Source organism: Phoenix dactylifera, chromosome 5 (genome assembly GCF_051530095.1).
Source record: "Phoenix dactylifera cultivar Ajwa chromosome 5, Ajwa_hap1_PhDact_Kaust_v1.1, whole genome shotgun sequence".
In the NCBI taxonomy this organism is placed as follows: Eukaryota; Viridiplantae; Streptophyta; class Magnoliopsida; order Arecales; family Arecaceae; genus Phoenix; species Phoenix dactylifera.
The window spans coordinates 30,191,536-30,217,190 of NC_143194.1; the positions used below are offsets into that span (position 1 = coordinate 30,191,536).

Genomic DNA, 25,655 nt, shown 5'->3' on the forward strand with positions numbered 1-25,655 from the left:
TTCCAGATATTACTTGCTTGGTTTTATTTGATAGTCGTTGGGAACCAGTTTGGTACTCGCCGTTTAGGCTCTTCCATTGCATGCCTGTTTTTTTTTTTTTTTTGATAATGAGTTTGGGCCTTTAGGCCTATCAAACTTTGAGCCCCTCCAATAAAGGAAAGTTTCGTGTGTTTCAGGCAATTATCCTTGCACTGGAAGCTTTTGTACTCACTTAAAAAGCTTGATGGCACTTTCATTTGAAGTTGCTTCGCTTTGGTAACGACCCAAGGTTCTTGTTCGTGTTTGGCGGGGTGCAGGGTCCATCATGTCCAATCTGAAACCAGTATTCATCGCCATGTTGCACTGGAGAACTAATAGCATCACTATAAAACAAGAGGAAGAAAAAAGGGTCTAGCATCACCTGTTGCGGGGACGGCATTCTGCCGGAACCTCACACAACAGCCTAGCCTACATTAAGCTAGCAGAGAAAGAGGACTGCGTTCCTCCCGAGGTATTGTCCGCTTTGGGCGCTCCGGCCCGCGCGTCCAGCGCAGACGGAGGGAGACCACTGCCCTTTGGGCGCTCCGGCCCGCGCGTCCAGCGCAGACGGGGGGAGACCACTGCCCTCACGGTTTTGCCCTTCAAAAGGCGCCTCGAGAGGAAAGGTTTTCCAACCCCCATTTAAGGCACAGAACCTTCCCGCTACTAGCCGATGTGGGATTAAATTCAAGGCCCCTCCCCCTCCCGCAACATAGCCCCCCAGCGGGAAGGTTATTGACCCTCCACAGTCCTGAGGGGTAGTCAACGGTCGGAGGAGGCGCCCCTACCTGGCGCGCCATCTGTTGCGGGGATGGCATTCTGCCGGAGCCTCACACAACAGCCTAGCCCGCGCAGACGGAGAGAGACCACTGCCCTTTGGGCGCTCCGGCCCGCGCATCCAGCGCATACGGGGGGAGACCACTGCCCTCACGGTTTTGCCCTTCAAAAGGCGCCTCGAGAGGAAAGGTTTTCCAACTCCCATTTAAGGCACAGAACCTTCCCGCTACTAGCCGATGTGGGACTAAATTCAAGGCCCCTCCCCCTCCCGCAACACAACCTAATTTCAATGCTTCAAAAAAAAAAAGATCTCAATAGGTCATGATCTGATCAATTAAGCAAGTGCTTATAATAGAATTAGTGGACAAAATTGTTTCTCACGGCTCACCCATCTAGTCATCTACTATATTGCATGATTGAATCTCCCTATTTTTCCGGTTCTGAAGTTATGATGACGGCATTATTAGGAAGTTCGTCAATCTCCAAATCTCCTTGACAATTTTAATTTTTGTAGAAAGAAAAATATTTTTTTAAAATGAATTTTCATGGCAGGGTTGCTGAGGGAGGAGGCAATAGGGGTATGGGTTTTCTTATTAGAGACCACAACATCAGATTTGTGGAAGCCGGGGGCCAACAGATTTTCGACAGTTTTGTCGTTGGAACTGAGCTCAGAGCTGCGTCGGAGGGCATCTCCTATGCAAGGTATGTTTTGGGTGCGGTCAATATTCGCCTTGAAGAGGACTCGGCTCCGGTGATCGGGTAGGTACGTAGTCGGCATAGCGATGTGGACGGGCGGTTATTGCTCGACGACACTCGAAGACTAGCGAGAGGGTGTGATTTTTTTCGGGCTACCTATGTTTACCAGGAAACGAATAATGCGGTTGATTGATGGTCTCCTTTACGGCTCATCATTCTAGTGAGTTTTTAGGAAAGAACTCGACAACTATTTCTTCTTCTCTCCGTTAGCTTTTTATTTCTGACTTTATTGATTATACTTGTGCATGTTTTTGTATGAGATGCGATTGTACCAAAAAAATAATTTCATAAAAATTATTATTATTATTATTTTTTCTGAAAAAATAGTTGCGCCGCTCCCTCTCGCGTTCGCGTTGTAGCCGTTTAGCCCGGGGTGGGCTGCGTGGACCCAGTCGAGTATCTTCCTCGGGGTCTACAGAAAGAAACCAACAAGTACTACCACACCCGGTATGGTACTCTCTTACACACCGGGGAAAGGCAACCTGCCGCATCAAGGCTATGTCATTATTCATTACTCCCACGGCCGGCGACGTAACCCGTTCTCTCTCACTGCCGGTGACCGTAACCCGTTTCCTCTCTTCCCCTCGTCCCATCCTAGTAATGTGACGGCCTGACGGGCGTAACGCTGTCAGAGCCTTTTTGAATATCCCGTCAATGTACGGAGGGCTTCCACGAATCATTCCCGTTAATATACGGAAGCTTCTATCGTAAGCAACTTCGAACGGAAGCCTTATCTAGGAACTATTTTTAAGCTAACGCTCACCGAGAGTGAGCATAAGCGTAACCCGTGCCTGAAATTAAGCTACTGCTGGAGATACTCTCACCGGCCAGCGTTTCATTAGCCGAGGGGACGCCTCTTTATAAGAGAACCAAGAAAGGCTCGTCTCCCTGCCTCTCTCTTTCCCCCTCTCCACTTCCAAGTCCAAACGGTGGGACTGCTCCGGCCGTCCCCATTCCCCTTTTCCTATCCTCTTTTGTCCCTTCCTCTCCCCTCTCCCCTCTCCCCTCTTATTCCTCCGATCTTTTTCACGCGTAACCGTGGAATTCCTCGAGGTCGCTCACGTCTTCGGCCTCCGCTTCTTGAACCAGAGCTCGGAGCAGGGCTCGTCTCGCGGCCTTGGAGCTCTTCGGAGGGGGTACTGATTCGTTCCTTTGTCGCTACAAGGGTTTTGGAAGGGCCTATAACCGTTTCTTGGTCCTGGCATTGTAATCGGAACATCATAGGCTGCATGCAAGTCTATGGCCTCTGATTCTTAGGCGAATCTCCGGCTTCTCCTTTCAAACTTTTCTTGCTTGCAGTCTTTAACGTAATTTTGTGTTTCCATGGGTTTTTGTTTCAATATCGTGTTCTTGAATCGGTTGTTGGGCAATACGTGTCATTATCCGATAAAACTTGGGTTTCGTTGGTCGTAAATTTTACAATAGTTTGAAAGGTTTCAAAAGGATTTGCGTATAGATTACTTTAGGTTTCGAATTCAATCATGGTTTGTTTTCTTATGTTCAGCATCTACTTACTAGGGGGCTTAACTAATTTTTAATCTTGGTTTTACATTGACCCAATAAAATCAGTTATCTTATCATAAAGGCTTAAATAATATCTTGAGATTTTGAACATTATTTTCTTGTTCTATCTGAGTTTTTTGTGCTGTTGAATGTATAATATCTTCTTGAGTCGGTTGCAGTGTGGTGCGTGTTGTTCTTTGTTAAAACTTATGTTTACATGGCGTGTATAAACCTTTAAAAGAAAGCTTTGCCTTCATCTTGGCTTATATATGTGATTGCCTTGATACATTGAATTTTCGTTCTTGCAATTTTTCACTGCATTTTGGATGCTTTATCCTACTTTTTACTTGGCATCATCTTTTACTGTCGTGTTTTGTTTTTTTCAACTCTAGCTATATGTGGTGATTTATGGATTTTTACTCTTTTATTTACATTGATGAAATAAATTCAGCAACTTTATCTCATGGGCATATGCAGATGTTGCATATTGATGGGATATGATTTATTTCTTGCTTTTAACAGAGCTTTGTTTGTTTGTCTGAGAATTTTTGTGATGCTGCTTGCTGTATTTTCTTGAATAGTTTGTAACATGATGTGTGTCATTATCTTTCAAAACACAGATTTTATGGAGAAGAGTTAATAGAATGTTGATAGATTCCAATCATCGTACGATGTACTGGTTGGTTCTGGTGTGTATCATACATACTGTACTGGTACCGAAATGCAGTCAGTACAGGGGACATACCGGTCTGTATGCTGAACTGAGCCATACCAAGCATACAGATGGTATAGTGTTGAGATGGTGAACCTTTTCCATATGCTCTGAATAAATTCTGCTCGAGTCTAAAATCTAGTGTGTTGTGTTCTATTCAAAGTCTAGCTACATGTACCAATTATTATTATTTTTTTATTTTTCTCTCTCAGTTTGACATTAATGCAGAAGTTTATATATGTTCTTTTGGATTTTTCTGAAAATAGTTTCATCATCTTTGTCTCTTACAAAAGGAACCTCCTATTGCCAACTAACTTTTACATTTTAGATAATGCTACTCTAGTATCAATATTTTGCACTCATTGATATGTATAAACTGATATTCTGGTGATTATCTGCCAATACAGTATCAGTATATCATCCAAGAATTTTTAACATCTGATATATTATCATAATTACGAATTTTCATTCACTAATTAGTAAATTCAATAAATTAAAACAATGGTTTATCTAGTTTTTACAATCGAACCTGATATATCAATTGGTTGTTATTGACTAGCCAAGGTATTATGATATCTTGGAACATTTCATTCATTCTTGTTCATTCATATTTTAGTTTGTCAGTAAACCTGCTAAGTTAATTGAGATAGTGACATTTGAAATGCTTTTGCCTCATTTTTAACCCTGCTTATTTATATATATTTCTAGATTATCATGTATTTTGTTTTTGTACTTGTGCACATTTCCTGCAACATTTCTTAGGTGCTGATCATATTCTCAGTTAACTTTGTTGCAAATTGATGTCTGGCAGGACTGTTATGATGCTGACTGAAGTCACATAATGGCCAGTTGAATTTTTTTTGTGGTTTTTTGTAGTGAAATGGCAAATAGAAGGCCCTGTAAAAGGGCTCTTGTAGAATTCTTGGATGGACATGATGATGATGATGCTGAAAAAGTGTATAGGTTTCAGATTCTGTTGCCTAATGGCACAAGTACGCGCATAGCACTTCATGATCCAGCAGAAGATATGCTTATTGATGAGTTTATATACCATATAAGAAAGGAAGTGGAATATTCTGCTAAAGCAGCACATGGTGAAAGGCAGAGGATTCTGTGGAATGAAGACATATATCTTGAAGATATGCATGATAACAAGATCAAAAAGAAAATATGTTTCAGACATTTTAAAACCAATAAATGTCACATATTAAGGCTTCATGTAAGTTATTATCTATCTTATTGTTTTTGCAGACGACATCCCATCTCTTCGGCCTTTGTAGTCTGATATTGTTTGAGTACTATTTTTTTTCATCATGGTACTTTTAGAACTCCAACCAGTTATCTTTTTCCCCCTTTGTTCTTTATTTTTGTCAGGATGGTGCGGGGCGATCTGTTAATACTTTTCAAGTAAGTGTTCCTTTTCAAGCTCTATCCTTTCATTGTATCATCTATGTAATTTATCTTGTTCACTGATCGTAGATTCCTTCTTTATTTTGTTGATATTTTTGTTTTGTTAACATTTAACTTGCTAAGCACTCCTTACCAATCTACGTATTGTTTTCTTTAATCTCCTTTGAAAAGGACTTCTGCATTTTTCAGAATGCTTTTTGGGAGTTCTGTGATTAATTTAAATTTTCTTTCTCTTACATTCTCAGAACATGTGGGATTTGACACCAGATACAGACCTTCTGGCAGAACTTCCAGCAGAGTATACATTTGAAACTGCTCTTGCTGACTTGATCGTGAGTCAGTTGTGCTAGAAACATTCCTGGTCCTGTTTACACATTGAATGTCTCTGTTCATGTGATTATCTTGCTCTCAGACCTCCTTCTTGTTCTATGGTTTCTTAGGATAATTCATTGCAGGCTGTGTGGTCTAATGGTTCAGGTGAAAGGAGGCTTCTTAGGTGAGTGCATTTTGTTTACTGAACTCTTTGACAATAATAAATTTTACTTTTTAAAAGATAAATATGTGGTAACCTATTTATATCTGTTTTATTTAACTTAGCTATTCAATGCCATTGATCTGCATTGTTGTCCAGTTCGCTTTCTTGCAGCGTCAAGTCACAATATGCGACTGCAAAATCCTTTCATCCTGTTTTGGAAGTAACTTATGTGGACAAATTCCTTTTGTTCCTTTTCCATCAAAAAAAGCAGCTTTACTTAAAATAGCTCCTCCTAGCTTTTTCATTTTTTTTGCAGTAAATGTTATTATGATGGGAAATTGTGATGCGTGCAGGCAGAAGCGATATGTGTAGTTTATTATTTTTGCTTTACATGTTGTAGTTTATTTAGAAGGAACAAGAAGAAAAAGAAATAAAGATTATTTCATCATGATGTGAAGACCAGTTAATGCTGCATGTGTTCAGGGTTAAGATCGAATAACATCACCTTAACTTGGTTGTTCCAGCCATTCTTGCCAAGCACCTTTTTAACAAACCATTTTTCCTGAGGGTGGTAAGAGTCGGCATTTTATAAAGTTGACAGCACTACCTTTATTAAACCCTCAGTAAACTATTCCACCTTGTAGGGTGAAATAGTGTACTTTGATTGAAGTGGATTAAAGATATCTGAATCCATTCATTTTGGGCTAACTCATTCAGCAATCAAACATTGTCTAATTGTGGGAATTTTTTTTAAAAAAAATCACTTACCTACGAACACTTTTATTTCTTAACAACCTACGAACAATTTATGAAGAATTTACATTAAAATGTCCAACCCTTGATAGTTCTATAAATTCATCATTTGGGCAAAAATAATATTCTGGAATATTTGAACTAGAGTTTTTAGCCAATGAACAGTGACATGAGATTAATGTGAAAGAATAGCTTATAATACTATTCCTCCGTTTTGGCCCATACTTACGAGTTTCTAGTAGGAGTACTTGCATGCAGACGTTTATGATTGTGTATAATGTGGACTGTTGATTGAGCATCAAAGGTGGGATGTCTACTGTAAGGTGTGAATCTGTAGAGATGGAGCAGGTAAAATAAAGGTTCACCGTTTTTAAGTTTGGAGTTGGTTGGATACATGATGTGCACATAAACCCAAAGAACGAGCTATGACGTATGCATCACTTGGTGACATAGGAATTCAATCCAACAACTGGACTATTCCTATAATTTTCCTAGTGGGCTTGTTTTTCTGTCTCCTTAATAATTGTGGGATGCATCTCCCTTGCATCCTCATTTTTGCATTGGCATCTTCTGTTTGCTTGCCCCGATGCATCCTCATTTTTGCATTGGTATCTTCTGTTTACTTTCCCCTCCACAGCTGACAATTCTAAATCTATGTTCTGGATTTTCCATGATAATCTTTGTAATAATTTCTTTAAGCAAGCTTTTTTTTTTTTCCTTTTTTCTGTATGAACTTTTTCTGCTCATTATTAATTTGGAATATTATTTGCTTTTAGTTTGATCCACAAAATGCCACAGACATATGTTTGTAATAATTTCTCTTCAACTATCGTGCAGTGTAATGATCAATGAACAGAAGATTGTAATTTTTGATAGTGGCCCTGGAATGGATGGTAGTGAGGAGAACTCTATATCAAAGTGGTATGTTGTTGCAGTAATTTTTGACTTGATGCCTTTTTGATTGTGAACATTAAAGTTAGGTGTGCAAAAGTTACTTGGTGTAGTTTATCTATTCTAGAATAAAAGAGTTACTCATATTCTAACTGAATCAAAAATTTGTCTGATATTCCTTTCCCTGTAGGACCAGGAATCTGGGTCTGACTTGATTTCTGTTTCTGATGCAAAGGTTGTTGAGCCTGAAAGATCTGACATGGTCAACTTGCAATTGGATTCTGATTTTAATGTCAACTTGAATGAGGAGCGAGAATCCTAATACTTAAACTCGAGAGAAGCAATCTAGGGGTTTAATACTTGGTGTTAATGTTTTTTTTCCTTAAAATAACCTCACTTTTCTCTCTCCTGCTTTCCTTTTTTTTTTTTTGTTAATTTGAGAACTAAACTGCACTTTCGGGGAGGTTCACATACTGATGAAACAATTTGTGGCAGTAGAGTAAGATTTTTGTCATTGTCTAGGACTAACTTTTTTGTTACTATGTCTGCAGCATTCCTAATGTCTCTCATCTTTGATTGCGATGAATTCCTATGACCGCAGTTATTTTTTGATGCCTACAAACTCTGTTCTATTACAAGAATAATAAAATATGGCCTCAAGTTTATACCTGATGCATGCAGGCCTTGTGCATTTTCGTTCTTGCTACTTAATTTGAATGCCTGATTATGTCTATATTCAGGTTAATATATGGAAATATCTTGTTTTTGATTTTCTTTTGATTTGTTTCTCGATGTTGGCTACTTACAGTTTGACCTTGTGTATATTTGTGCTGTGTCTTAACTGTTAATTGTTTGCAGTTCCCAAGATTCAGAGAAAATCTGTAAAAGAACTAAATATGGTCTCAACATAATAATTTTTGGCTTTTCTAAGAGACATCTTTTAAACATCATTTAATTCTTAGTGTTGGTTAGACTGCATAATAATGTTTATTGGTTAGTCAAGTTAGTTACTGTCATCTTTTGATAACTAACGAAATGTTGTACTCTTTATTTTATTTTATTTTATTACTTTGGTTTTTTAAATATTTTGGAGTTCAGCACCATTTTCTTATTAATTTTTGACCCTAATGTAGGGGAAGGATGGGTTCATCCAATCACAGGCCGTCTAGGCAAATGGCTATTGGTGGGAAAGCCCCATATTTGATGGTAACCCTTGAATGCTCAAGAGTAGTGACATATTTTTAGTTTATCTATCGAGATGTTTCATATTTTCTAAAGCAATTCTGTTGCAGTATCCCCCTACACCATGCCTGATGTTCTTGACTTTTTCTACAATTTGGTTTCATAAATAGAGAGATATATAAACTTTAATTTCATGTTAGTATATTCTTTTAAAGGGTACTTAGAGAGGTAAAATTTATACTCTTGCCTTTTAGTAGACAAATCATGATATGTGACTGTTATATTTTTTCGAACTCAATGGTAATTTCATTTTGACCCAGCTGTTAGACGATATAGCAAACATATTTTGGGGACAGGCAATCTATGTTGTTATTGTGTTACCAACATCATGCCCTTCCTTTTATTTATTTTTAGAGACGAAATCAAGGAACTGTTTTGTGCACTATTAGGATCAATCTCTAGGGGCTCGTTGCATTAGAGACAATTAAAGTAATGTTTTTCACTTTGTCTGTGGTTCATCAAGTGGTCTTTCTGTAATTTTATTTGTTTTTTTTCTTCTGGATTTTGCATATCTTTATATAATTTAACAAAGCTTTGGATTATGGAGGATAAACCTTAAAAGTTCTAGAATGGAAAATATATCTTGTGAGAATGCTTGATCCTACATCTTTGTCTATGTGCAGCCTTTTTTTGGGATGTTTGGTTATGGTGGGCCAATTGCTTCAATGCATTTGGGAAGGTATAGGATTTGGTAGTTATTTCAAATCATGCACATTTCGAGTGTTATGTCCCAGATTCATTTTCTTGGTACATCCATATGGTGACTAAATTCACAGGCACGCTGTGGTTTCTTCAAAGACCAAAGAGTCAAAGAAAGTGTATACTCTTCACCTTTCAAGAGATGCTTTGTTAAACAAATCGACTCGTAAATGCGTTTGGAGGGTAAAACGTTATTCTAAGAGCGTAAATGATTATTCAATCACTTATTTGTTTGTTTTTTCTGCATCTTAATTGCATGATTGTATACAGACCGATGGCGGTATCAGGGATCCCTTGGAAGAGGAAATCCAAATATCACCTCATGGAAGCTTTACTCAGGTATCCTTATAGAAATGATTCTCCTTTATTTAGTTTTTACCTTGACTTTCGATTAAAGTAGTATGAACATGTTCACAGATAAATACACTGCAGGTAGTATATAAGCCACTTAGGTTATGGTTCTTTGGAATTAGAATTTGTTTGTGAAGTGTCTTTTTTTTTCTAGTGTGCTTTTGACTGGTCATATCAAGAGTACATAAAGTTAAAAATCATGGAGAAAGTATCTATGCACACGGTAGGTAACTTTATAAAATTTTAGTCTGTCATTAACATTCACTTTTAGAGATTGATGCCTGGTCACTCTTCTGGGTTTCTTTTTTCTACTTCCAATTTTTATGGTAAAATTGAAATTTTATTAAGGGGTCGATAAATTTAGTAAATTATTCTGCAAAATTAATGAAAACTACAACCAGCCAAAATTTACCTCTTAAAAACTGCATACCAACCTATCGAAGTCTCTGGTATATATGATTTTATTAAATTTCGAAAGTTGAAACACATTTAGTCATTTTTGTCTTTGAATATTCTTGAATTGCTATGCTGCTTGTTTTCGTAACATGACTTTTATGTGGTGGTTCTTTTTTTTTATAAAAAAAAAACATTTACCGTTCAGCTGATTTTTTAAAGGAGATTGTAGAGAATATGGTGTTGTTATCAGAAGGACCAAACTAGAGTAAACTGAATACAACTCTGATGTTATTTTTTTTTGGATGATAGAGGGTTTACTGGGCGGCAGATTTTTATCTTTCTTGGTTCTGAAAGTTAAATCTGATAAGGCAATTGCGGTTTTCTCATGCGATCTAAAACCTGGGTTAATCAAGTGAAGATATGCATATGGAGTGCTATTTGGTTAATTAACACTGTTGTGGCAGTTTGGATATTTCAAGGAGCAGTTACGTTGGTTGCTTGATTTGTGTGGCTTCGAAATTTGTGCAGTAAGAACTAATGATCTGTCATGTGCATGGCAGATGCTTGGCATTTTCATTGTCCATTAAAGTCTGGTAGGATGGATTTAAAAAGGAAAAATATAATATGATGCTTGGGATTATGTGTATACAATGGAGAACAAGTCAAGGAAAAACTGTTTGTGATGGTTTATTAATAAAAGTTGACAGATTATAGGATAATCTGTGAAGATTTCATGGTAATTGGACCAAAACTGAATACTTTGTTGCTAGTTTAGTTCATTTAATTTTGGAGCTGAGGGCAATTAAAATTAGACTACAAGATATGCAAAACAATTTGTGTTGACGAAGCCTTAAATAAGTGGAAACAGAATTGGTGGACTAGAGAAGTTTTTATGGATTTTTATGCAGTCATCTGAAATCATTTTAGAATGAAGAGAAATTTTTTTGACTTAAGCATATGATTTAGTTGGATAATTAATGTAATAGTGAAACTTTTATGAGCATATGTTGATTGTAAGCTCCAATCTGACAGGAGTCTGTTAAGGTGGACACGTGAAAAAACAAAAAAAGTTTGTATAATAACTGAAGAAAGTTTAGAAGTTGCAGAAACAGAGATTTAGACAATGGAAACCCATCTGATAAGGTTTGGACATGTTAGGCATGAGTGTAGATGATTATGTTGAAGCAAGATTTTTTGGAGCTATGGTTAGAGTGTCTGATAATAGAGTGTGGTGGTTGAATGAGATTTTTTTTCCTTTTTTCCCTTGATGAAAAGAGCAAGAAAATAAAAAAGGTGAAATTGAAAAATAACAAATCACTAAATATTATCCGTTAAAAACATAAGCATAAATTTAAATGGTGCATCTGAAGAAGGTTAAAGAGATTGAATAATTTAAATATGGAGAGAAAGAACATTTCAGATATAAATTATGTGAACCTATAAAAGATTGGAGAAGTGGACTTAATTGAACAAAAAATTGATGAATTGGGCGAAATTTGACCAAAACAAAGTCCCAATTTGTAAAATACATAGGGCTAAGATTACTCTTTGAAGCAGAAATATAAAAAGCCTGCAACTTATAAATAATTGAACAAAGACATATCAAACTAGAAAAAGTTTAAACAGAAAATGCTATTGAGTGCAAAATTCATAAAATCTGAATGATTCTTATGACATTCATAATACACTCATACATCGTATACTCGTACAGCCGCATTCAACTTGCACGACAATTAGATTGTGGAAAGATGAAAGGCTTACTTTCAAATACCGGTGCCCGACGTCATCCCAGTTTATCACCAGAATGGTCTGGTATCGTGTACCAACACATGGCATGAGACTGCATCCTGTATTGTCACACAGTATGGGACTGCATCCTGTATCGATAGATTGTGTACCGGGAACCTGCTGGAATGATGGACCTCATGTCGTCCCATTCTGGCGGTATTTGAAATCTTGCATAAAACTAAAAAAAATTAGCTGTTATTTATAGGCTTTATCAGAATTATCTGAGATTAGCTTTTCCAATCCCTCCCAAGTCACCTGGTATGGGCTATGTTTGCTATCAATATTCAATTTGGTGAGTCCTTTTATATAAAATTAGCGTAATGGAGATAACATAACACATGATGTGATTTTGCTGTAGTAGTGATTAAAAGATGCTTGCTATGAGTCCTCATCTTTTTCATGCTCGTGTTTTATTTGTCCCCTCTTTTGGCAAAAAAAATCATTGTAGGGAGGTTGCAATGGGAAGAAGTGTAGGTTGTAGAGAATAGAAGAGACTAAACAGATACTGAAATAGGAGTATGAGATGTGGAAAAGGAAAGTATTGCTACGATATTTCTGGGATATGAGGTTAATATGTGTAATTTCTATTCCTGAAGTGACATGATACAGTTGAACAGGTTTTGATGTATTGGTTGGGTTCCTTCAAAGATGTGTGTGGGGCCTATATGTTCTTAGGTTAACATAATTATATGACAATTATGGTCAATAATGTTATGGAAATTAAATTGTAGATGGTATAGGTGAACTAGTTGCGCAAGAGTGGGATGAGGGTGCTTTGGAAAGACATGTTAAAGGAATCATATCGTGAAATGGTTAAGAAAGCGGAATTAAATGATCAAAACTAGGAGATGAAGACTTCAGGTTGTCTAGATGATAGCTATGGGAAGATTGTAACAAGGTCTGTCGTACCGTTTGGTACGAGGCGTACTGTACCGTACTGACAAAAAACTGATATGAAACAAACCTTCAAGTTGGTACAAGCCCCACACCGTCTGTACCGAGGCGTACCAAGGTGCGCATTGGTCTGTACTGAGATGGAGATTCAGAAAAATGGTTGGAGAGTTATTTTGGTACAAAGGTGTACTGTACCATACCAATAAGGTACTGATACGGTATCCGGTATCAAGAATGCAGACCTTGATTATAGAAGCAAGCATTGACAAATAATGTGCCATATAAAAACAATTTGAATGCAATTATTAATTCATGAAGATGACACCATATAAACAGGAGGGGGATGGGTGGTTGTCATTATGGTTGTTCATGATATTCTTTCAATTTATGATACATTTTTATATTTGTTATTTATTTGTGATGTATGATGTAGTAGATGCAAGAGTGCAAGAATATTTGTTATAGGGATAGAGACAATATTTATAATTACAATAGAGATGAGCTGACATATTATGCGTCTATTGGGCAGATTACTTATTTCTTATGTGCTATCTTATATTTTTTTAGATTAAATATAAAATATCTATGGCATAGAAGGTTTATGATGCTGTATGAGTTAGAATGTCAAATGGTAAGTTTTTCTATTGAACCTTGTAAAGTTCCACTTGAATATTAGGGCATTCAATTTAATTAACTGTATAGAACATATATTGTTGTTGATCTGAAAACTGTGACCTATATATTTTTCAAAAAATTAGGGTTAATTATGCTTTTGGTTCTCCAAGTTTAGGTCAGATTTTTAATAGGTCCCTTAACTTCAAAAAGCTGAAATTTAGTCCCTATTTTTTCTCAACCGTTTTAATCTGGCAACTTTCTCTCACAAGAAGTTCTTGCGGCATTAATTGGTGATTACGTGGTAGAAACCGCTTAGTTAGGTTATTACAGGCCGATTATTTGATGATGTGGCGTATGGGTGATGATGTGGTAGAACAGATGAAATTTTTTATTTTTATGATGCGGCATATGGGCGATGATGTGGCACATCCTACGGAATTTTCTGCCCAAAATTGTCCAATCAGCGAGTGCCACGTCATCGCCCATGTGCAACATCATCAGCTATATGCGGCATCATCACCTGTATGCTGCATCACCACTCACGTACCACAACTTATGCTTTTGGTCCTCTAAGTTTCACAAATGTTTTTACATGGTCCTTATAGTTTAAAAATTTCTAATTAGGTCCTTCGATTTTCAAGTGTGATTTATGCAAAACTAATATGAAGAGGACAGTTAAAACTAATTTGAAGAAGTAATATATATATAATTTTGAAAAAGGAAAATTGCATTTATAATATATTATGACACTGCTGATTGTACTCCATCTTCAATCATACCCTTAACCCCATCCTCCTTTTCCTCCTACCTTCCACCAGAACAGACATAAATATACACGAGAAAAAAAATTACATGATTTTGTATATAATTAAGTGGTGAGTTTTCTATGTTTTGAGCAGTTTAAGACAAAGCTTATTTTTGTTAGATGGCTTTACTTGTTGGCCTCATCCATTTGGTTTGTAGACTTCAATCACGGATTATTTTGACAGGTTGAAATCCAGGATCTAAAGATGAGGTTCTCAGAGACATTTAAACTTCAATGTTTCCTGAAGGATGTCTACTTTCCATACATCCAGGTCTTTCCCTTGAGGCTAGTTTCCAGCTACATGTTATTTCTGAAGGCAAATAAATCACAAGACATACAGATATTGTTCGTTTTCCTAAATGTTTCTTGTTTCTCACTGTGATTTATTGTCGTATTTTTTTGGACCTCTACTTCAAAGTTAAAGTCAATCGGCAGACCAATCAGATGTCAATTGCTCTTTTGATCTTTTAGTTAAATTTTTGTCTTGAATGAGCATCACATGGATAGTTGTGTAAGAAGTGACAATCTCTAAAATTCTAAAAGCTGTCGGTGGGTGCAGGTTTGCTGTCAATCTTGCACGGACTCCAAGTTCATTATAATCTTGACTTAGACTTTTCTTTTGAACTTCTACCATCTACTAAAGCTTTATGAACGTAATGCAACCTAATTTCTTGAAATAATATTCACTAGAACATTTCTGAAAAATTTGCCTATCTATTTGTTGTTGTTTGTATGGATGTGTTATTGCATTGCATCTTTTCTGTGTTTATTGGTCTATTTAGCACGCGTTGTATATGCTCTGCAGGTTTTTACATATTTTCGATCAATTTCTGAAGTACATTTGGTATGGATGCCATTAACCACTATAGTTGGCCATTATGATCTGTTTTAATATTGACATGGAGTGGATGCTCTGTGCTAGGAGGGTGTTGCGTGCATACTTGTCATATCATATCTGAGAGGGTCTGAGTGGAGAATATGATCATCAAATGTGAGAGAGATTTTGTCACACTAATCATTGAATATGATCAACCTGCAATATATATTCTTGGATATGCATGTTTGGGCCTTCATTCTCTATATTCGCTGGTACTGTGAATTTTGGTTACCTCTAATATCTGGACAGGATTTATAAAGCCTGTTTCCTTGCTCTGCAACAGAATGTCTATGATAATAGGGATGATTATGTGTCAGTAAATCTTTTCTCCCTCTTTTTTGGTCAGAAAATGAAAGAAATAAAAAGAACAAAAATCATTCTCCGCTGCTTACGTCATTTCGGTGATCTCTGGTTCTCTATATCATGGATAGGAGTTTTCATGGTGCACCTGTAGAGTTTTTCTAATTATGAGCTTGTGCAACATGATGGATTCTGTGCTGATCACTTGCATAGGCATATGACAGAGAAGATGTGTCATTACTAACATGGATAAGTATGAACGACGTAGAAGTACTCAACTCTTTACCATGGCGGTACCTGTTTGACACATAGCAGCCAGAAACTTATACTTAGGGTGGTGTGCCTGCTTTGGAGCCTTCTTCCTAAGCATTTCCTTTTTCTTCCTATTTTATTTTATTTTATTTTCTCAAGTAGATTTGTTTCCCCTTACCTACTGCTTCCATCAAGGTAGACATTATATGGTGTATGATACCTTCAATTATTCTGTTGTACTTAATAAGAAAAAGTATAGGGTCCCTCTTCTGTGTGTGTGTGTGTGTGTGTGTGTCTATCTGCCTGTTGCCCCTTTCTTGGTGTGTGTGTGTGTGTGTGTGTCTATCTGCCTGTTGCCCCTTTCTTGCTGAGAGCAAGAGTTGAGTGTGGCTGGGTTGAGTTTCAGCTTTGGGTTTGTGGTGGAAGCCCAAAACCAATGAAGCTGATATTCAGCCTATACTTTCTGATTGCACATCTCTGTGTTCGTAAATTTTGTATATCGCCCATTGCAGTGGTCTTACTTTGAAGCTTGTTGAAATTGGAATACCAGCTTCTAGACTTTCACTCCGATCATATCTCTCGACATTCGCTTTTTCTCGGCATTTTTCATTCTTCTTTAAATTGTGTTTTTCATCTTCTTAATCTATAGAATGCTTGTTTTTCCCGAAATAGATGCAACTTATTATCTCTTTATTTGCAACTTCTATACTCAAATTAAGTTGTGTAGAAATGTGTCAACAACATGTGATTGGCACTGACTCTCATCAAGCTTCTGACTTTTCAATATAAAAAACATGGACTAATATGCACTTTTAGTATGGACAACATTCATCCTACTTTTGGTTTGTTCAGAAAGCTATTTTAAAAGATTTTGTCCAATAGTTTTAAGAATTTCCATATGTCATCTTTGTATTTGGAAGCATGGGTCAACAGAACCAAGCATGGATCCATCCTTCTTTCTATTCAAGCTAGGCATGGTTTTAATTTTTCTAGCAGGTGGAACTTGCTAGGGTTCATTTTTGTAGTAGATGTAACTTAGAAATGTATCGTGCTCTTGTTAATATAAAATGATATAAATCTTACATGGCTGAAGGATGAATAGGCTAACTGTGTATATTTTTTAGTTTCATCCAGATCCCAGCCAAAACATATATTGCTTCTCAATCTCATGCTCGAATTAGATCATCTCTTATATACCATGTTAGTAAATTGCTTATTTAATGACTTGTTATTTATGCTGTGAGAAATTGTATTTTCTGTTTTTCCATTAGATTAACTTGAATGATGTTTTCTATTTTCGTTTTATTGTTAATGAGCTATATTTTATGATTTGATTACCCATCATGTAAACTGCATATATTTATTTTGGCACAGTGTGATGAAGAGCACGCCTCAAAAAAAACAAGCATGCCTGTTGAGTTCCAGGTTTGGTGGTCTATTCTTAGTATCAAATGTTCTTTATATTTAATACCAGTTTTTGTTCTTTTATAAATAATGTTGGTGCCTTTTAATCTCGTTCTTCTGTTGGTGGTCCCATAGTCATTCATTTCAAAATTCAAATTGTTGAGGCAACTCCATTTCAAAATGCAAATTGTTGATGCGACTCCATTTATTAATGTGACGCTTGCATGGCGTATTAAAACTTTTAGAGAATGCCTCCAAAAATTTTCGACTAATCCTGATTGAAGGATTCTTAAGATCAACACATTGAAGTATAAAAATCAATTATTAGAGTGAATGATGTATTCTTATTTGGACATAAAGCTAGATGAATATGCTTATAGATTTGCATGCAATAAGCTAGACACTGCACTGGGATGTGCTTACAGTTTACACGTGCTCATTAGCTACCATGCTATCTCTTGCCAACGTAGCTGAATTGAGAAATGCCGCGGAACTCAGTTGGATAGGTTTCTAGAGATGAGGCAATGGACAGGCATAGGAGAGATTATGGTGTGGATAGGAGAAGAGGGCTTCTTAAGTTCGAGGATTTATTTGACAGTCTACAGGAGGAAATACCTTATACTATTCTTTTACAGAAAAACATATAGATATTGAAATATAGCCATTCAAGTGTTTTGTGAATAGGCCTCATCAACCAGTTGTTTGGCACTGGCTTTTTCATTTATGTATGTTATAAACCTTATAACATGACAGTCAATTATGTTGATTTCAAATTGATGGAATGTGGATGTTTTGGCCCCCTTACTTTTGAGAGAAATAACTAAGACTGGTTGATTTGTTAAATTTCACTGCATGAAAAGCTTCCAGTTCCGGATCCCACGCTGATCCGGTACCGGTTCCTGCCCGAACCGGTTCGTACCGGCTGGTACGGGCCAGTATGACATATCCTGTTGTTAAGCATGGTATGCTGAATCGGCCCGTACCGGCCGGTTCAGCGCAGAACCGGTACGGTACGAAAGTGAAAAATAGTTCTGGCACTTATGGGGCCGGAATTGAGCGGAATGGAGGCGTACCGGTGCGAACCAGTCCGGTACCGCTGTGGGCAACGTGCCCACGCGCGCTATCTTATGGAGAATGGTTTGGCACCGGTACGAACCGGTCTTAACCGGTCTTGAACCGGTCCGGTAGGCGACCGGTATGCCTACCAGTACCGGTTCAACATACCTTGCTCTTAAGTCTTAACAATAATCGTTAAGTTCTTTAAAGCATTTTGAAAACAACTTATTACTTTCATTGCTAATGTTTTTGCCCTCATTCTTGATGCCAGTCCTATTAATTGTGATTAAAAATATTAAACAAACAGTTTAATATATTTGAATTTATACTTGTCACCACTTTTTAAGGTCTATGGAAGCATCATCAATTTACTACTGTTTTCATCAAGCAAGTTGCAATTCTTCAGAATTTCAGATGTTTGAAATTGTTTGACATCATGAATCAATCCTCATTAAGATACTAGGACTTAATGGTGTTGAAGAACTATTCAAAATTTCAAATAATAAAAACTATGAAAAACCTTAAAAATATTTTTAGTATTTTCTATTCTACTGTATTGAAAAATCAGAATATGTAGTTTAATTAAAATAATTTTTCATTGTTTATCTGCGTAACTCCTTTTCTCTTTGTTAGTATCTGACTCTGGTGTCCATGCCCATGCAACACTTTCTAAAGCATTTGGTAGGAAATAATATTTTGCTTTGTCTAGGTGAATGACATTGATTTAGCTGAAGTTCAAGGAGGGGAGGTTGCAGTCACTAATCTGCATTCATGTCATGGTCCTGATTTTGTTTTACGATTGCATTTTGTGCTTAATCAAGAAAACATAACATCCAAGAGCCCGGGTATGTTTATTGTCCTGTTATACTGCAGTTACCACTGTAACTTGATGATCTGTTTAGGTGTCATCTGTGACATTTTTATGTTCTGATTTTTTGTAGGGTCGGTTGTTTGTCGAGAAGCCAATGCGCGGTTGAAATGTGTTTACTTTCCAATTGTTGAGGTATGTCATACATTTAATAACAGTTGAGATCATTTTGTATGATTATACATAATTTGTGGTGCTTCCACAGGGAAAAGAAAGCATTGAAAGAATTCTTGAAAAGCTTGAGGAAGATGGATATGGGATAAAAGAAAACTTTGAAAACTTTTGTCGTGTGTCTATACGTAGACTTGGTCGTCTTCTTCCTGATGCTAGATGGGTGAGATGCTGTTCTTTTTTTTATATTAATTTTTCACATCAAAAGTTTTATGAATATGAAATCTTCTATGAAGCAGATACTGAATAAAAATTCCCAGAATCTGCCTAACTTTTAGCATTTCTTTGAAGTATAATTTCTGTATGAAATCCCGTCACATTCTTATATATTACCCTTTTCTGAGTTAGTAAGCATTTTTTTTTCATTATTTCAAATATTAGGATATTTAGTTGGAGCTTTCCTGAACTTAGTTGGAGCTTATATATTACTATTTTCTGTATTTGTTGTTGTGGCCAAATGTTTTGAAGTTTGTCTTGATAATTTCAACTTAAGTTAAAAACCAGAAACCTTTCAGCTGATAATATTACACAGTTTATTATAACTGAATTCCTGAACTTTGTTCTAATTGCTAGACACGATACATTGATTTCTATTTCTCTTTTGTACTTAGCAACAGTGACATTCTTCTTGTCTTTTATCAAGGTGGAATTACTGAGTATTAGTAAAACGGGCACTACTACATTACCCCTAGGAGTCTTTTTTTGGAAGATGAAAGCGGTTGAAAGAGACTGTAGTCTTTCTAAGTCTGATTCTTGAAGACTTTCGGTCATGAATGGCTGTTTTATTGTAAATGATAAATTACAAGGAGCGAGGGCACCAGACATGCTTGGGACCCACTTTCTTTTCTTTCTTTTTTTTAAATGCTAAGATGTTTGGTAGGGGGTTACTTACGTTGGCTTCCTAAATGTTTATTACTAACATGAATGGCAGTTTTTTTGTAAATGTTAAATTATTTGTTGGCCTATGATTATCAGTTGTTTACTTGTGTGTGGCCTAAGAACTGCATCTGCCTATTCTGCAGCAACCGCTTCCTTTCATGGAAGCTAAACAAAGAAGGGGAGATAAAGCACAGCTGTTGAAGAGATGCTGCAGGAGGGTCAAATGCTTTGTTGGTAATGTGATTTTATTGACTGATAAGTCATCAGATTGATGCCTTCTGGTGGTAGCTTCTTCATGCGTGCTTGTTGATATCAATGTTCGCCTAATTAGTTCCTTTTTTTGTGTTATGGTTGCAGAGACTGATGCTGGTTTTTCTCCAACACCTTCTAAGGTATTCATCTACATGTTAATGATAAATGGTTTCCTTTATGAATTCTTTATGATTTGTTTTATTGCTAGTTTAAAATTTTGGTTATTATTGCATTTATCCTAGACTATCAATTTTTTGTATTATTTCCTTAAATGTAATTGTAATCTCTATTGTAGTTAGCAATTTACATTAAATTTGTCTTTCTTCTTATCATATTCATGAATATTCTCTGCAAAATGGTGCTGCATCCTTGTGAGGTTAGTTGTAGCTGGCAATTTACAGTAAATCATCTTCTTTCCTTTTTTCATGGATATTATTTAGAAAATCATGGAGTTCCATTTCATAGAGTTTACATGGTTTTTTTTTTGTATTTTGTTCTTTATTTTGTTGATTTATTGAATTTACTTGTGTCGGGTAAGAAATATTTCAATTTTCAATCGTCACAAGTTATTTGTTGTTGAAAATAGTAGCTATTACCATTTGTGTTTGATGTGAAAGTTGTCTTCTATTTCTAGCCATATTTTTAGAGGCCCTTTTGACCTCTGAATGTTGTATGAGTAGTGGTGGTTTCATATGTTGTCTCATAGGTTTTTGAATTATTGCATCATTATCGAATATTTTAGGGTTTGCTTGGTTCTCACTATTAATTGGTAAGAATAATTAATTGGTAATTTCTCTTTTTGAACTTTTCAATGATTTTATGTCTAATTAGATGTTTTTTTGGTATTTTCTTCATGTTTTTCGATGTTTCTGTGATCCCGGTTGGAATTATCAACATAGTTAGGAGGCACATCAACTCACCTTTCTAACCAAGCGGTGTTGTAGTCTTGTATGGTTATCTCATAAGGAACGCGCGCCGTGCTATATGCATCTCGGATTTCTCGCTGAAGCTTGGCTCTGAGAGGTATCCTCTGGTTGATAATACGGTTGTGGAGAGGTATCATCTGAGATACTCTTGGATGCATAGGGTAGTAGCCACATGAAGATGCATTAGACTCACCATATCCATATCAGTATGGGTCATTGGCTATCTGTGGCTGCGGATAATAGGATCTATTATACGATTTGAAAACTGATACATCTATAGATCCTACTACACGTGCGAGGTTATCTGTAGTTGCATCGTGTCCTTCTGAATGGCCTCGAGAAGCTCGTCTTTAATATGCAATCGTATCCTTACGGGCTTTATCAGATCGTTCACCGTGGTACCTATCCCGTGCAACATGTGTAAACTAGGACTTATCGGTGAGTTGAAGACCACCCTGCATCTGTGTCTCATAAACGGTGGTCTTCTGTCCTCCGCTCCCTTTCTAGCCAGCAGATTTATGGCCACTAAAACTGCTGTTTCTAGTCTTTGAATCTGAGTAAACTGATTCTTCCTCGACACTCTCCATTAGGACTGTAGATGCTTCTTGTTTCTTTTTTAGTGTGTTGGGAGAATGTATGTTGCCCTCTTGACCGAGTCAATTGAGTAACGTAGTGGCCTCGTTCTAAGCATCTCTCGATCATATCTCTGAGAGGATGTCTTGGACAAGAAGTCGTATGGTGATCGACTCCCTTATGGTTGTGGCTAATCAGCTGGAAGGATTCATAGAATATTACACTTAGCCCATTGCTCTACATCGACCCTAGCCTCGTTGGCTACGAAACTGGCTGGTCGTGGAGGCGATCTTTGCTTATCAAGCTCCAGCTTTTGCTGCTGGCCGGTCGTGGAGGCGATCCTTCCTCCCGAATGCACTTCAGCATCAACCTCAGATTGTAGTAAACATACATAAGTTTGTTGAGGCGCTTCTGTGTTAAACAGTTCCTTTGCTTGCTGTTGATGAGGGCGAAGATGGACCAGTTGCGCTCACAGCCACTCAAGGAGACTATCTGGGAGAGGATCCATATAGCTAGCCATATCATCCTACTATAATTGATCATCCAGGCTCGCCTGCATAGCAGCCTTAATCTGTGCCTAGTCATTTGGAGCAGACGTCTCTTTTGACTTTCTGGAGTGATAGGAAGGTGGCTCTGCCGCTCGACTGTTCACCTCCTCCTTTTTGGCAACCCTTTCCTTCGATGCTCTGAAATCAGCGAAGTGCTTTTTCATCAACTGCCGAACCTCCTGTAGGCATTTTCGGCATATAGATACGGCTGGATAACCACCAGCTAAGTGCTGCTTCAATCTAATTATCCCTTCTTCCTTAAACTGTGTTGCACCGGTTGCACTTCTAATGGTGGTGACTCGAGAGCATTTACCTATAATCCTAACCAATGTCACGCTCTGACTCTTTTTTCCTTGATGTCTCCGTTGCTGCAAGTTTATCAAGTACGTCAGTTTATCAATTATTTAAAAATAGCAAATTTTTTTATGATAATGATGTTTATTACTTCAAAAAATACATCTAATTTATCAAATACAAAATACTAATTTTTTATTTTTTTATTTATATATTTTAAATAACTTTTAAATTTAAAAATATATTTAAATATGATAAATTCAGAAAAATATGATTTCTATCTAAGAAATTACTTCTGAATTATGTAATACGTACTAATTTTTTATAATTCTTGGTTCTATTTATATATTTTTTATTATTTTTTGAATTTAAAAATAAATATTTAAATATTAATATTTTAAAAAATTAATTTCATCTCAGAAAAATATATGTAAAACCCAATAATGGATGCTGCATATATTTTTTCTAGGCTCTTAGGCATGCTTTAAAGGCTAGTTATTTCTCAATTTTTTTAAATTTAGGCTTGGCCATTGTGCGCATGATCGTATCGAAACTTGAATGAATGGATACCAAATTTTATAGAGAGTAGTTTGCATGCTCCTAAATATGTTTCTGATTTTATATATTTTTCTAAATTTATTTATTTTATTATTTTTATTTTTAATTCAAAAATATATTTTTAATTTTTAAAAATTATATATAATTTGAAAATCAAAAATTTTTATGTCATCTTGTAAATTGCCCATAGATCTACAACATATAATAAAATCAAGCCAAAATCAAAAATTTTGGCATGATCTTTCTTTATTTTGCAATTTTTAAGCTATTTTTTCAAGCCTCCAAAAATAAGAGAATGAGAATGGGGGAGGGTAGTATCCTTTATTTAGGCTTGGATCTTCTTTTTGAGCTGCTGAATCGACGAGTTTTTTGAGTGGTTGGGAATGGGAAGCGGCGGAAATTAGGAATTCCCAAGTTTAATCCGATTCTTTAAAGCATCACACAATTGCACAGTGAGGGGCCCGGTTCGGAACTGAGCTGACTCAGTGCGTACCGGCCGGTTCCCATGGAGTTTGAACTGAACTGGCCAGTTCGGATCCTTTCCAGCCTGTTTCAATCGGTTCGGGACCGGTTCTGGCTAGTTTGGTACGAGTTTCGGCTGGTGTGGTGCTGGAATCGAAAATAATAAACGAACCGATCTGGTTTCGCACCGGGTCGGCTCGGCAGTGCCTGAATCAGGCTGTTCGGTAGACATTGGTTGGTAGAATTGCATCCGCTTAGAGTTTTAAGTTGCAACAATTGGAGTTTACATGTGATTATCATTTGCACTTTGTGTCTGTGTTTGTGATCTTGCCATTGAACCAGTCAAGGTAAAATCATAGTGATCGCAAGCTTAGGTTGTGTTTGTTGTCACATTTATTTTTCTTGTTTTTAAAAATGGAAATTTGAAATTTTCTTGATACCTATTCCCTCATTTTTTCAAAAAACAAAGATAATATGTTTTGTGTGGTAAGGTATCTTTTAGCTTTGGAAGCAGAGAAAAGTACAAAATTACTAGAAAATTAGCCCCTCCTTCAGCCTCTGGCAAGCCTTGCAAGTTCTGTGGCCCTAGTCTGCCAGTTTGTTTGTCTTCTTTTTTAGCAGCAATCCCCATTTCGCAGCGGCAATAGAGGTCCCCCACTCCACCTCCATCAGCCCTTCGCTGCACAATAGCTAGCCTAGTGCTGCACCCATCGGTTATCTCAGTGTCATGCCCAAAGGGCATAACCCTCTCTGTTCTCTTGCTTGTGGCAGCAATGTTAGTAGTGAAGGTGAGAGGAGCTTAGGACGGGCCCTCTTGGTGTGATTGAGCTGTACATTGCTTATGATGAGGCAGTGGTGGTGGCATTAGTGGAGGATGGTGGAGGTATTGATGGGGGTTGTCTGTCTGGCAGTGAAGTGAAGGTTGAGGGAGATGGGTAAAGCTTTGGGAGTATACCCGCCCTTCTCAAAATTCTTTCATAAATTCCAACAATGGTTTTTGAAGTGGAAAAACAGATGTGGTGGTACGAAACAAAATTTCTACCTCACCTTTTGTGTTCTTTTTTTTAGGGAAAAAAGAAAGATAAAAGGGAAAATGACACCTAACATGGCTCTAGGTTAGTTTTCCTGATTATTATTCTTACTAAGGAATACCTTTATATGATTATTTTGCATTTTTTGGATACAAAATCTTTCAGTAATTTGTCTTTTATTTAAGTCCATTAGAGTTATTAAAAGTCATCTTGCTATTTCAAATCCGTAATATATGATAACTTTTAGGTGGTTTGGGCTAGTTAAAACGTGTCAGGCTAGGCAAGCGAATTTTCTTTCATATGCATAATATTTGTTGATATGTTGTAGGCCTGTCCTTGCTTTTCTTTCTTAACCATGTACTTGACCATACCAAACAACCATGTTCTGATCAGGGTGATTCACAATTTTTTCTGATGAACCTTTTTGGCCTTGTTTTGATGATATGAAGGTCAGATTTAGAAATAAATTTAGATGAAGGCAGAATCGTCCTTTTTACATAGTAACAAAGGCTTGAAATCATGGTTCTCATAAGATACGAGCCTCTATCTGTATTTCCTTTGTACAAGCTTCTCATGAAATTGACAACATGTTCCCAACTTCCTAGCAAAGAAAAAAGGGGAAAAGGCTCTATTGACTGCTGTAACATCTTTTTAATTTGAAAGCATATTTGTATGACCTCTAATAATTTGCATTGTGAAACTTAAGCTCATTCTATTTGTTAGGCACAAGTATGTAATATCAAGCCTTGGCATGCTCTCATGCAGAGATATATCTAGTTGGTAGTCATCCACCATATTCAGCATAAGATGACCTTGGAATTTTTTGGACATGTTCTGACATTCTCTTGCTTACTCGGATCTCTAAATTATGTGAAGATTTTATCTTCCCAATCCTAGGGTCCACCAGAAGTTTCTGTGTCAGTTGCAATGAGCTCTGCATCATGTGTTTCCTCCTGGAACTGTCAATGCCTAATCTCTTGGAACTTGTTTGTCACCAAGCTTTTTATTTCCTTTTTTTTCCAGACTGACTTGGCTCATCACGACCCCTTAACTCTGGCATTGAGGAATTTTGGTTATAAGTCTTCTGGAAAAGAATCAGGTGTTCTGATGTTTGTTGTT

At 36.8% G+C, this 25,655-nt stretch overlaps 1 protein-coding gene across 4 annotated transcripts in view; it reads left to right on the top strand.

Annotated features, from left to right (window-relative positions):
* Positions 1-2,550: 2,550 nt before the first annotated feature.
* GMI1 (gamma-irradiation and mitomycin c induced 1) overlaps positions 2,551-25,655 on the top strand; it is a 45,582-nt gene continuing 22,477 nt past the window's right edge. For 3 of the 4 annotated variants that reach the window (XR_016413288.1, XM_039129041.3, XM_026802763.4), the window contains exons 1-18: positions 2,551-2,687; positions 4,578-4,985; positions 5,141-5,173; positions 5,422-5,508; positions 5,617-5,672; positions 7,242-7,325; positions 8,429-8,501; positions 9,161-9,216; positions 9,314-9,419; positions 9,507-9,575; positions 14,270-14,356; positions 16,889-16,939; positions 18,684-18,819; positions 18,916-18,977; positions 19,048-19,176; positions 20,036-20,126; positions 20,250-20,284; positions 25,560-25,635. Coding sequence is in view for 3 of the 4 variants with exons in the window: in XM_039129041.3 (XP_038984969.3) it covers positions 4,647-4,985; positions 5,141-5,173; positions 5,422-5,508; positions 5,617-5,672; positions 7,242-7,325; positions 8,429-8,501; positions 9,161-9,216; positions 9,314-9,419; positions 9,507-9,575; positions 14,270-14,356; positions 16,889-16,939; positions 18,684-18,819; positions 18,916-18,977; positions 19,048-19,176; positions 20,036-20,126; positions 20,250-20,284; positions 25,560-25,635 (1,570 nt within the window). In the remaining variant the exon portion in view is untranslated. The remainder of the gene's footprint in view (positions 2,688-4,577; positions 4,986-5,140; positions 5,174-5,421; positions 5,509-5,616; positions 5,673-7,241; positions 7,326-8,428; positions 8,502-9,160; positions 9,217-9,313; positions 9,420-9,506; positions 9,576-14,269; positions 14,357-16,888; positions 16,940-18,683; positions 18,820-18,915; positions 18,978-19,047; positions 19,177-20,035; positions 20,127-20,249; positions 20,285-25,559; positions 25,636-25,655) is intronic. The other variant, XM_039129042.3, reaches the window with a different exon arrangement.